This window comes from Erpetoichthys calabaricus, chromosome 8 (genome assembly GCF_900747795.2).
Source record: "Erpetoichthys calabaricus chromosome 8, fErpCal1.3, whole genome shotgun sequence".
Classification (NCBI taxonomy): domain Eukaryota; kingdom Metazoa; phylum Chordata; class Cladistia; order Polypteriformes; family Polypteridae; genus Erpetoichthys; species Erpetoichthys calabaricus.
Genome location: NC_041401.2, coordinates 61,811,475 through 61,824,350, shown reverse-complemented (window position 1 = coordinate 61,824,350; position 12,876 = coordinate 61,811,475). Strand labels below are relative to the sequence as shown.

At 38.1% G+C, this 12,876-nt stretch overlaps 1 protein-coding gene across 1 annotated transcript in view; it reads left to right on the top strand.

Annotated features, from left to right (window-relative positions):
• Window positions 1-12,876, top strand: part of heatr6 (HEAT repeat containing 6) — a 73,942-nt gene that overhangs the window by 38,455 nt on the left and 22,611 nt on the right. Inside the window, exons 8-10 of the mRNA XM_028806607.2 lie at window positions 1,552-1,814; window positions 8,912-9,089; window positions 12,247-12,453. Of these exons, the coding sequence (XP_028662440.2) occupies window positions 1,552-1,814; window positions 8,912-9,089; window positions 12,247-12,453 (648 nt within the window). The remainder of the gene's footprint in view (window positions 1-1,551; window positions 1,815-8,911; window positions 9,090-12,246; window positions 12,454-12,876) is intronic.

The following is a 12,876-nucleotide window of genomic DNA, read 5'->3' as shown; positions in this document are numbered from 1 at the left end:
TAATTTAGGCAGTACATCTAAAGTTATTTGTTATTTATTTAGTAGATTCTTTTCTCTGGGTCCTTTTGGTTTTCCTCCTACTTCCCAAAATAACTCATGTTAGATTCTGATTGACTATATGGTAGTTTAAGAGTGGCTGTATTAATAGGATAGCCCTGCAGTTGACTAGTACTGTATCCAGGGTTAATCCTTACTTAATGCTTGATGCTGTCAGGATAGGATCTCGACCCCTGTGATGATAAATTGAATTAAGAAAATCATAGCTGATTAGTACAAGAGAATAGTTAAAGCAACAATTTATATACACTTTTAATTATATCATAAGCGCTTTTCCACGTTGTACATCAAATAACCAAGTACCAGTAAAATCATAACTGGAACCATGCATCAAACATGCAGATCTTATGGATAAAAACAATCAACGATTGATTAAAATTAAATACTGTTACTGTTGTTAAGTTTAGTTTAGCAATAGTTCTTAACCAAGCATTAGGCTTCACTCAAGTTACTGTAGATACTCGCGTATTAGTCGATCTCGCAGATAAGTCGAGTGTATTTTTAAGCCGAAAATTACGAAATTTGTTATGACCCGCGTACAAATGTAAACAAAGGCAAGATGGCGTCGATATGTCACAAGGGAGCGAAGCAAGTGCAGAAAAGAAAACACTCGGCAGACGATGTTTTGCACATTATCGCTGAGTCGGACTCTGATTTTTCAGAATCGGATTTTATTGACAGTGATCAGGAATCGAGCAAGAGAGTGAGAAGCCGGCATCAGCTGATCGGATACCAGCCGATGCCGCGCCAGCTGATCGGCTGCCAGCTGAACGCATTCATGCAGCCAATGCACCTACGGTAAGGTTCGCGTGGGAGGAATGCCCAGACATTGATCCGTGGGAGCCGACCTGGCTACCAGACTTCACAAGACAGCATGGCTTGCTGTTGGACACGACAAATCACCCGCTGCTGGACTACTTCAGGCTGCTCTCTCCTGATGCTGCTTTTCAGCTACTGTCAGACGAGACAAACAGGTAGGCAGAGAAATTTTTTGAATCACGGGCTACGCTTGCATCGCTTTGATAGCATGCGTTGCCTTGGTTCTTTTGATTCCAAATCTGGTTGCACATAGCAGCTAATGGTATGTTTGTTATCCAAAACCTGCAAAAGCTAATGCTCAAATTCAAGTATTTCACAGTTTAAAGAATTATTTAATGAAATTAGAAAAAAACTAGCTAATTAGCAATAGTATTGCTGGCTTATAATTATTTCAAAGACCATGGGAAATGGCAGATGACCGGTGACTTAACACCGTGAAGCGTTGAGTGTACAATGTCATTACCCAAATTCTATGTACAATTGTGTTGCCCCGTGGATAAGTCGACCTTGTTGTTTTGAATGAATTTTAAGGCATAAATTTTTCGACTTATACGCGAGTATCTACGGTAATTGTAGGTTGGGGAAAAAAAGCTGCTGCTCAGTTGTTGTTAAGGACAAGCTAGTGTGTGCTTCAAATTTACTTACTGTCCATGTCAATCTTTTTCTCCCTTACAGAGTAAAAAACGGAAATCCAGAGGGAAGAATCGAAAAGAAGTGACAGATACCAGGCCAGAGGAAGAAGATGATGGGGAAGAATCTGGAACGCTAAAAATGAGGACAGGTCTTGATAAACTGAAGCTGACAGGAGGAGATGCAGTAATTCGAAAACGGGTGTCAACACCCCAAGGATTATCCTTGCAGTCTTCTTGTAGAAGAGTAACCAGCAGCTCAGACTCTGAGTTCTCAGATCCCGAGGGAGGACTACAAAGTAAACTGAGGTGATACTTCCCTGTAGTTTTTTTAGGAGTTTGAATGTTCTGACCTCTAAAATACATGTTTGACTTGACTTTCATTGAAGGAAGGGAGAATCAAACTAAAAGTAGAGTTCTATACTGTATTTCAGAATGGAAAGGCAATATATGTTGAAATGCTAGGTGTTATTTATATATATTTGTTTAAATTAAGTACTTAATTTTCAAAAAAAAATCTTTAAATTATTGGGACGTGCTTTTTACTTTACTTTTTTATTTATGAAAAGCGTAGGCGCAACTGGCCAAGAATAATTAAGCGAATAAAAAGTTAACATGTCTTGTACAGGCTATAAATTTACACTTGACATAGTTCTGAAAGTTTAATTTCAGTTTTCATTTGATAAATTTAACAAGATGAACAAAAATATAACAGTTAACATGGTATTTACAACACTTTGGGCAGTATCAGTCTGTACTCTCAATGGCCAATTTATTTGGTACACCTGTTCAACTGCTTATTAATGCAAACATCTAATTAGCCAATCACATGGCAGCAACTCACTGCATTTAGGCATGTAGACAGTGTCAAGATGCCATGCTGAAGTTTAAGCTGAGCATCAGAATGGGGAAGAATAGTGATTTAATTGACTTTGAACATGGAATGGTTGTTGGTGCCACATGGGCTGGTCTGAGTATTTCAGAAACTGCTGAACTACTGGGGTTTTCACTCACAACCATCTCTAGGGTTTACCGTGAATGGTCCGAAAAAGGGAAAATATACATTGAGTGGAAGTTGTCTGGGTGAAAATGCCTTCTTGATACTTGAGGAAGAGGAGAACGGCCAGACTGGTTTGAGCGGATAGAAAGACAACTGTAACTCAAATAACCACTCATTACTATTGAGGTATGCAGAAGAGCATCTCTGAATGCACAACATATCAAACTTTGAAGCAGATGGGCTACAGCAGCAGGAGAGCACCACGTTGGGTGCCACTCCTGTCAGCTAAGAACAGGCAACTGAGGCTACAATTGGACTCAACGAAATTGGACAACAGAAGATTGGGAAAAAAGTTGCCTGTTCTGGTGAATCTCGATTTTCTGCTGCAACATTCGGATGGTATGATCAGAATTTGGCATCAATAACTTGAAAGCATGGATCCATCCTGCCTTGTAGCAATGGTTCAGGCTGGTGGTGAGGGTGTTATGGTGTGGGGGCTATTTTCTTGGCACACTTTGGGCCCCTTACTACCAATTTAGCATCATTTAAATAGTACAGCCTACCTGAGTCTTGTTGCTGACCAAGTCCAACCCTTTATGACAGCAGCGTATCCGTCTTCACATGGCTACTTCCAGCAGGATAACGTGCCATGTCACAAAGCTCAGATCATCTTAGACTGGTTTCTTGAACATGACAATGAGTTCACCATACTCAAATGGCCTCCACAGTCAACAGATCTCAATCCAATAGATAACCTTTGGGATGTGGTGGAATGGGAGGCTTGCATCATGAATATGCAGCCAATAGATCTGCAGCAACTGTGTGGTGCTATCATGTCAATATGAACTAAAATTACTGAAGAATGTTTCCACCACCTTGTTGAATTTATGCCATGAAAAATTATGTCATTTCTGAAGGCAAAAGAGGGTCCAACCCAGTACTAGCAAGGTGTTCCTAATAAAGTGGCTGGTGAGTGTATTTTTAACTGTAAGCACCACTTTCCACCCATTTCTTGTGTTTACCAAAAAGTCTTTTATCACTTTAGTATTTTTTCTTCACTCTGCCTTGCAGAACACTTTTACCTCGGAAAGATTAATACGTTTTCTTGCAAGCACTGCATGCTTCACAAATTCCAACAGATTTTCTAAAATAATCAGGTTTGGGGACTATGGAGGTGCTTCTGAAATCACCAAACCCATTTTAGATTAAATTTCTTCACTGGCTGTGGGGCATTTACTTTACAGGATTTGATGATATTTGTTCTTTCCACCCACACTAGCCACACAGCACTAAACATAATATATTTACCTCCATGCTTAATGCTTGGCAAGAAGTTTTTAACATTTTTTTTCACCCAATGATTGATTGAAACATGCAGTTTGACCAAGGTTTCCTAAAACTTTGAATTCAAACCTTTCACTGGGTTTAAGATGAAGAAAATGAATGAGGCAAAATACAGAATGGAATATAAACAGTTGATTTAAAAATTTAGTATACTGCCACTTTAGTGAGTCCAATTAACACAATCAAACTCTTATTTTGTTCTTTTCAGATGTCGTTATTTCCATTTGCTGTTTATTAGTTTAAGTGTGTCTGAAGATATAATATTATGTTTTAGGGAAGGTGGTTCCTGATACAGACTATTTTTTTCAGCAAATGAAATGCCTGCTTGATTGCTTTTGAATCGGTTAACTTTGGCCAGTCTAAAGCTTTCCATTACTTCCCCAAAAACTTCTCTGTTGAAATTGCAGTATGTTTTCAGTTATTGACTTAGTTCATGAAGGAGTTCCAGATAGTGAATTTCACAAATTAAATGGTATGCTCTCAACTATGTGCTGTTTAATCCTTTCTCCACACTTATTATCTTGCCATTACTTTTTTTTGTTTTATGTAATCGTACACTTTGATCCATTACTCTACTGACCTATCTCTGTATTTTTTTTTTTATCAAATTTTAATAGGCTCTTTCAGTTTTTGTTGTTAAAGGTTTACATCTTGTAGTGGGGCTTTATAATTATGGTGTTAACTGTGATTGTGCAGTGTGGTGGTGTGGTGATTAAGTGCTGCTTTATCATAGATCTGGTGTTCTGTGTTTGAATCCCCTGCCCACTCACTGTCTGTGTAAAGTTTGCCTTTTTGTCTCTGTGTGTCTGCAAGGGTTTTTTCACTGAGTACTCTGGTTCTCTTTCCACATTGCAAAAAATGCATGTTATTTTTATTGGCTGTTCTGGATATGGTCTGTATGACAAAGAGTGTAAGAGATAGACTACCACCCCATCCAGGATTAATTACCAGCATTAAATGTGATACTGCTAGAACTAGACTTGGCCAGCACACCCACCCCCAAGACCCTAAGTAAGATTAACAGGTTTGATAGTATACTGTGTTATGATGATTATATTTTATCCCTGGACTGTGAAAATTGTTGGTGATTTCAGCAAGTGTGGTATAACTTTATTTGTCCCCAGGGGGACATTTGGCTTTTTACATAAGCTCTTTAAATAAATAAAGAAATAAATATATAAATAGATAAGTGAAAATAAATAAATATACACACACACACACACACACTTTGGTCTTAACACACATTGGTATTACAGTAAAGCAAGAAAAATTCAAAAGAAAAAAGTTCTGACTTGGCTGTCACAGTCACAGTGAGGCATCATGCAGACGCATTGCTGTTGGTATAAAGCAGCCCCTGTAGCATTTCTTGACAGACCCCTGCTGAATAATTCTTTGGCTGAAAGTCCTCAGTGTTAGTGTGTCAGAGGGAGGATGTGCAGCATTGTTCATAATGGCACTCGGTTTTATTTTAATCCTCTCCTTTGCTATGACCTCCAGTGGTTCTGGAGTGCATCTCATAACTGAACTTGCCCTTTTAATTAACCTGTTGATTTGGTGGACCTCTCTTGATGTGATGTTAACAGCCCAGCACACCACACCATAGCATAGAAAATCGCACTGGGCATCTGAGATGTAGAAGATGTGGATGTATCCTTCCCACATTAAAGGAATGGAGTCTCCTTTTTATGTAGTTCTTATGTGTACCAGTCCTACCAGTCATTGATGTGGACTACCTCTATATTCACTCCCTGAATAGTTACCAGATATACAAGGTCTTTGCTGCGGCAAAAGTCAAAAGCCAGTTCCTTGGTTTTGCTGATGTTAAGTTGAAGACAATTCTGTTTGCACCAAGAAACAAACTTTTCCACCTGGCTTCTGTACTCTGTCTCATCTCATTTATTAAAACACCCCATAAGTGCGGAATCATCTGAGAATTTCTGCAAGTGACATGGCCTTATATTTATAACTTGAGTCTGACTGACTGTGTCTGCCTGACAGATAGCCCATTATTCAGACACCATAGGCTCATCCACATGCATATCTTTGAGTTTACCCCTTAACAGTGATGGCTGGATCATGCTGAAGACGCTGGAGAGTTTAAAAAGCATAATCCTCAGAGTTGTCAGCTTTGTTTAGGTGAGAAAATGTCTTGTGGAGCAGATAGATAATTGCATCTTCCACTCCAGTCTTTGTCCAATGGGCAGACTGCACTGATGGTCAGAGGTGGACTTGTCAGTGGCCATTCCAGCTGATGTATTAGGGATGGTGTGGGAAGAATGGTCATTGGAAGGACGTGAAAGTGGAAAGAAAAAATTATGAAAGAATTGGTTCAGGGAGTTTGCTGTGTTCTCATCCCCTTCTAGCACCTGAGTTCTGGAGTGCTTCAGTGCAGTAATTATACCCAGTCCATTCCAGACATCCTTAATGTTCTTCTGAGTGAATTTGTTTTCTGTTTTACTTCGCTTTTTCTTTAGCACATGCTATGCTTAATTCAGAACCTCTTTGTCACCAGATTTGAATGATGTATTTTTCTCATTCAGGAGACCATTTGGCTCCTTATTGAGTTATTGTTTGGAAAGCAACACAGTGTCTTTGTGGGTACCACTGTGTTGACACAGAAGTTAATATAGTCTGTGATGCAGTGACAGAGACCCTTGATATTGTCCCCTTTGTGATTCGCACATTATTTCAGTACAGCAGGTCCAGCTTATTATTTCCTCAAGTAAAACACGTCACAAAATAGTAGAAATTTGTCATCCTTTGCTCCTAAGTCACAAGGTTGAAGTCTCCACATATTATAACTGCAGGGTCAGAGTGACTTATCATTAAAGTGTTGGTGAAAGAAAAAATCATTTCCATTTGCAGAGGGAGGAATATAAACATTAATAAGGATGATGTGATTTACTGTATCTCCCTGGGCAAATAACATGGACAAATTCCGACAGCCAGAATTTCAATGTCTGAGTTACAAACTGTAGTTTTAGCTATAATATGCCCCCTTTTATACCATTCTTCATTCACGTAGATGACCAGTCCCCCTACTGTCTGCACCAGATCTTTGTCTTCTTGTATAAGATGAAATCCATCCAGCATTAAAACAGCGTCAAAGGTATATCGGGTTTAATCAGTTCTTGTCCTAGTTCTAGTAATTTTTCTATTGTTGGATGCAGCTATTATGCCAGAGTTCTATTTGTAGATTAAAGATCAATCTTTAATACTGTTGTACCAGCAAAGCTGACCAGCAGACTCCTCAATTTAGAACATAGCACCATTCTCTGCAACTGGCCTTTGAGCTTCCTTACCAACTGACCTCCGCAACATGGAATACCAGCATCACATCCTCCATGCCGACACTTAATACAGGAACTCCACAGGGTAGTGTGCCGGGCTGTCTCCTGAACTCCTTGTTCACCTACAGTGCTATGGTCAGACACCACTTCCTCATTAAATTTTCAGATGACACCATCATCATAGGCCTGATCACAAATAACAATGAAACAACTTACAGAGATTAGGTTTACCTGCTGACTCAGTGGTTGCCAGGACAACAATCTCACATTTAATGTCAGTAAAACCAAAAAGTTAGACATAGACTTCATGAAGCATAAGGCAGACCACATTTCCATTCTATATCTGAGAGATGCTAAATGGGTGAGCAGCTTAAATTTCTTGGAGTGACCGTAATCCCTGATAAACTGAAGTGGACATAACACATTTCGTCTTTTGTCAGAAAAGCTCACCAGTGTCGCTACTTACACCGATATCAGAGGAAAGCTTACGGTACATTTCTCCCTCTGTTCTCACAAATGTTTACAGGTACACAGCAGAGTCCGTCCTAACTGGCTACATCATATTCTGTTATGGCACTTGTTCAGCTTAAGATCATAAAGCCCTTAAGACAGTGGTGAAGGTTGCACAGAATCTCACAGGTACATACTGTAGCTACTGTCTGTTCAAGACATTATAACACTTAGGAAGTTGAACAGTCATATTGAATGCATCCTGCATAACTGCTTTTCTTAAGTTGTAAGGTTACTAAGCAACCATTTGTAATAACAAATATTGTAAGTAATAAATTATTACAATTACTATATAATTACAATGTTGCATGCTATTTATACTTTCTTGGTGTGTGTAGAGTATGACTTTTGTTGGTATTCTAGTGTTTTCTGAGGAGAAATGCAAGTGAGAATTTAGTTTTACTATATATACTTGACAATAAACCTGAACTTGATTCATTGCTTAACCTGATCATTACTAGGTATCTGCAGCTTATTTAATTTTCCATGGTATTCCAGATTGTTAATATTGGTATGCCCAGTTCTTGTGGTATGTTTTTTTTTTTTTGCCTGCTTTTCTCTAATTAACACCTATCTATCCATCCATCCAGTATCCAACCCGCTATATCCTAACTACAGTGTCACGGGGGTCTGCCGGAGCCAATCCCAGCCAACACAGGGCACAAGGCAGGAAACAAACCCCGGGCAGGGTGCCAGCCAACCGCAGGGCACACACACACACACACACACACAAACACACACAACAAGCACACACTAGGGACAATTTAGGATCGCCAATGCATCTAACCTGCTTGTCTTTGGACTTTGGAAACCCACGCAGACACGGGGAGGTCATGCAAACGCCACTCAGGGAGGACCCGGGAAGCGAACCCAGGTCTCCTAACTATGAGGCAGCAGCGCTACCGCTGTGCCTTCCTTTTTTCTTAGACTCAGTGTAGGAAAAGAGAATAGCCAAAACTAAATCCAACACTACACATTCATATGGTTTTTGCCTCATTGCAACATAAAACACCCAGGTAAAGAATAACATGTGGTAGCTGACTCTCAAAAATTATAATGATGTAAAACAATGAGATTGATCACTATTGTTATAAAATTTTATATATTAAGAAGTACCTATAAATAAAAGTTAATATCCATTTAAATCTCATTGTCAGATCTACACAGAAAACAGATTTTTATAATTCATTGATGACTAAAACAAGACTATATTAAAATAAGACAGAGTTCTGTAATTCTCTGTATTTCTACTTCACTTGTAGGTTGTATCAGGCTAAAGTTCGACAGAGTGCCCTGCACTGCTTCCTGTCTACAGTAAAGTGTGTTGAGAAGAAAGTGCTGTATGGATACTGGTCCTGTTTTGTTCCTGATTCCTCAGCTGTTGGAAGTCCCCAGTCTTTGTCTTTGCTCACGATTGCTCTTAAAGACCCATCTCCCAAAGTAAGCTTTGTGACATGTGTTTAAAAAATAACTTTAATTTTTTTTGATTGTTTTCTAATTTTCCTGAAAATTGGTTAATATTTGTGCCTGTTTACAATTTGCCCCATATCTGAATATAGATTTAAGGAATATAAAAAATGCAAATATCACCTTTTGATCATTTGTTTAATATATATGCATTTGACACTCAACTGATTTAACACGAATCCCAAATTCAACAAGTAGAACAAATCTGATTTTTATAGGTTTCTGTTTTTTAGTTGCTAGATTCTGGTTGTTATGTTACAACATTGCACAGTATTTTAAGTATTCATATTTAGAAGGCACAGCCATTTGAAAATAAAAGAATAAAATTGTCACTCACCACAAGTACATTCAGTTTAATATTGTTTTTATTGTCGAGACATGCTCATCCTGCTCCTTATGTCTACTGTAATATTCAAAAACCCACAATTTTGTCATACACCTGTTTTTTTTTTAAATTCAGTGTCATTTACCATCTTAAGATTCTACGCTTTGCTAGGATGGTGGGCCTTGTAAGATGTGTTGTTGGGTTGCTTGTGCTTCTTCTAGAAAGTATGTGAGGGAGTAGTAAAGACAAATCTAAAGTGCCTACCCACGGTAGTTCAGTTAAACATAAAGCCTACATCCGCATTACTGTTTTCATTTAAAAATGATATTTTTAAACAAAAATGATCTCCGTTCAAACTGGTGCTTTCACGTCATTTACCAAAGTGTCTCTATCCACACTTAAAAGACTGAAAACTAATATGACGTAAAAATTCGCCTGTAGTGGGCGTGCATACATTAATGGAAAAGTTCATCAAGGGATGTTAATACCCATGGCCACAGGATTTATCGTAAAATTGCAGTGATTGGTAAATGATTTGCCTTTTGTGCACATATGCAGCATTCAACCAGTGCAGAATACAGTTTAGATACATACTGGTAAACAACACAGCAAGCACCATGTAAAACAACTCCCCTGTGTGCGCTATGTTAAAATATGTATGGTTTTCTTCCATGAAGGGTGACCAGTCGTGGAATGAGGGATACATAATAAGCAGAATAATCAGATCAGCACACAATTAGAGTCTGTGTTTTCACTTATCCACACTACCAATGCCGAGACCCAGGTTTTCAGAAGTATACTGCTCTGGAGAGCGTTTTCAAAAATCTCACTTTTTTGGGGGTTTAAAAGTACTGGGATAATGTGGGCAAAATGCAGAAATGGAAACTAATAGCTGCATTTTTAAGCAAGAACTCCCAATTGTATCCTGGTTAGACCAGGTCAGGAACATCCTGGACAACTGTCTGGATTGGCTGGGTATGGTCAACATCTGTATAGCAAGAATGAAGGTTTGTTAGGATGTTATAGGAAGGGCTGATATTTGTGTGAGAAAGTTATGAAATTAATGTTTTTTGTATTTTATATATTAGTGCTGGAGTTAATAATTACTATATTTCTTCTGGGTTTATACCAGATTTTATAAGATGCTGACCTTAAGCCATAGATAGTAAAATAACTCTGTTCCAAATGATTGTCTGTAAAGATTAATGTGATATATTTTTTTTTTTACAATGTTCATGATGTTATTAGTCAGGAACAATGGGAATTTATGCCTAGTTATTTATAAACATTGCATACAATCTTCTTTTGATTATGTTCTTCAGTGGCACATATCTAGACTGAGTAGTTTTTAGCTTTTAAACACTTGCAAGTCACTTCAGTTGCAGGTATGGAACTGATACTTGTCTGGTAGAGTTACAAATACCAGCTTAATATTGTAAGAGTCTGATACACATACAGCATTGGCTCTGGCAGTGGACATCCTATTCAGGGAAGGGTGAGAAGCACTATGGAGTTTCTAGTAGTTTTGTTGGTAGACTGAAAGGTCACATCAGTGTCTGTCTTCTTTGTTTAGGTTTTGAATAACAGCTGGTCAGAGTATTTCATCTGCTTAAGCTGATGTTACGTTATACAGCCTCTAGTTGTGGGGTGTGTCAGATTTGCCGACAGCAGTCGCTAATCTTGTCACAGAATATCGTCAGTTTAAATGACTGAAAATCACTCGGCATGTCTATTTGACCGAATGATAACCTTCCAGCGCAGTTAAACTCCCCCATTTTGTAACAACCAATAGCACCCAGCCTGGTGGAGCCGGCACTTTTTGAAGGGATAATAGCTACAGCAAATTCAGCCAAAATCTTTTCCCTTTTCTCTTTTTTACATCCTGTCGTGGTATGTAAAACATGAGACGTCAGACAGACAAGCTTCTGTTCTGTTTCTGAGGTCCAAAACACCTACATTCGTTATTACTCATTGCTAATTTGTGTGCATTTTACTTATGGATGAGCATTCATTGGTTATCAGCTCTCACGCACACAGAGCCCAGCCCTATAACTAAAGACAAAATTGGAGCAAGTTGCAGACAAGTTGGAGTGAGCTGCTAGGTATGTCACATTACGTGACCAGCCTCATGAAATCAAGCTGCCATCTACCACTGAATCACTAAAATGAAGGATGTGACTGAAAATTGGTGGAAAAGGCACACAATGTGACATTGCCTTTAAAGAGGTATTAATGTGATGCCCAAAAAGATGGAACCAATAGATTATATGTCAACACATCCTTGATAAACATTGTTTTTTACCAGATGAATCTCAGAAAGCAAGCTGTCCAAATATTAGTTGAGCTTCAAGATATTTCAGTAACTTTAAAGGAATACAGTTTGGAGCAGGGAAGGTGGCTTTCTGCATCACTATTAAGTCTATTCTTTTTCACAGAAGTCTTTGTGTGTCACTGAAATCCTCTTAACATTGATAGACACCCAGATTCATATTATTTGAACTTAAATTTTATACAAAAATTAGACTGTAAAATTGTGAGAAGAAAGTTAAGCTGCTAAATAAGACTTTTATAAAATGTAGGAAACAGCATATATGTATCTTTTTAAAATTTGAAAGAACTTGATATACTTGTTATAATGTTCATAGAAATCTGTTTTCTATTGACATTTTTAATGATGTGATGGGGTAATTTTTAATGTAAAAAAAAACCTGTTCATTCTATAATTTTGTTTTGATTGTGTGGTATGTCTGCTGCAGTGCACGTCTCAAAATTGTTTGCAGTTTCTAAATACATTCTTTTCCTTAGACTCGAGCCAGTGCATTGCAAGTCCTATCTGCTATTTTGGAGGGTTCCAAGCAATTCCTGTCTGTTGCAGAAGACACCAGTGACCATAAGAAAGCATTTACACCTTTCTCTGCCACGCTGGCATCCAGCATCCGTGAGCTGCATCGCTGCCTTTTACTAGCCCTGGTTGCCGAGTCATCTTCTCAAACTCTTACTCAAATTATAAAGGTATACAGCTAATTGTTAATCCATGTGCCATGAAATGAATTTTTAACTATATCACATGCTGTGTGTATTGTATACATTCTTTTTTGGATTGTATTTGTATGGTTTTTAGAAGCATCATTTTTATGATGCTTATTTATCATTAGCTTCTATGGTTGGTAAGTAATATAGATGAAGTATATACTTTGGCTTTAGGTTATTCAGTGAGATCCTGTCATCCTTTTTCTAACCACCTTATCAAGTTAAGGTTCATTGGGAGCGCTTGATGCAAGGCAATACAGTATACATTCATGGATAGTAAGCTAATTTAGATTTGCTGATTAACCTAACTTGCACATCTCTGAGTTACCATTTTTATTTTTTTAAGCTTCCATTCAACTGCACACACATTCAAGTGATGAAAAATAAGTATTGTTTGAATGTGTA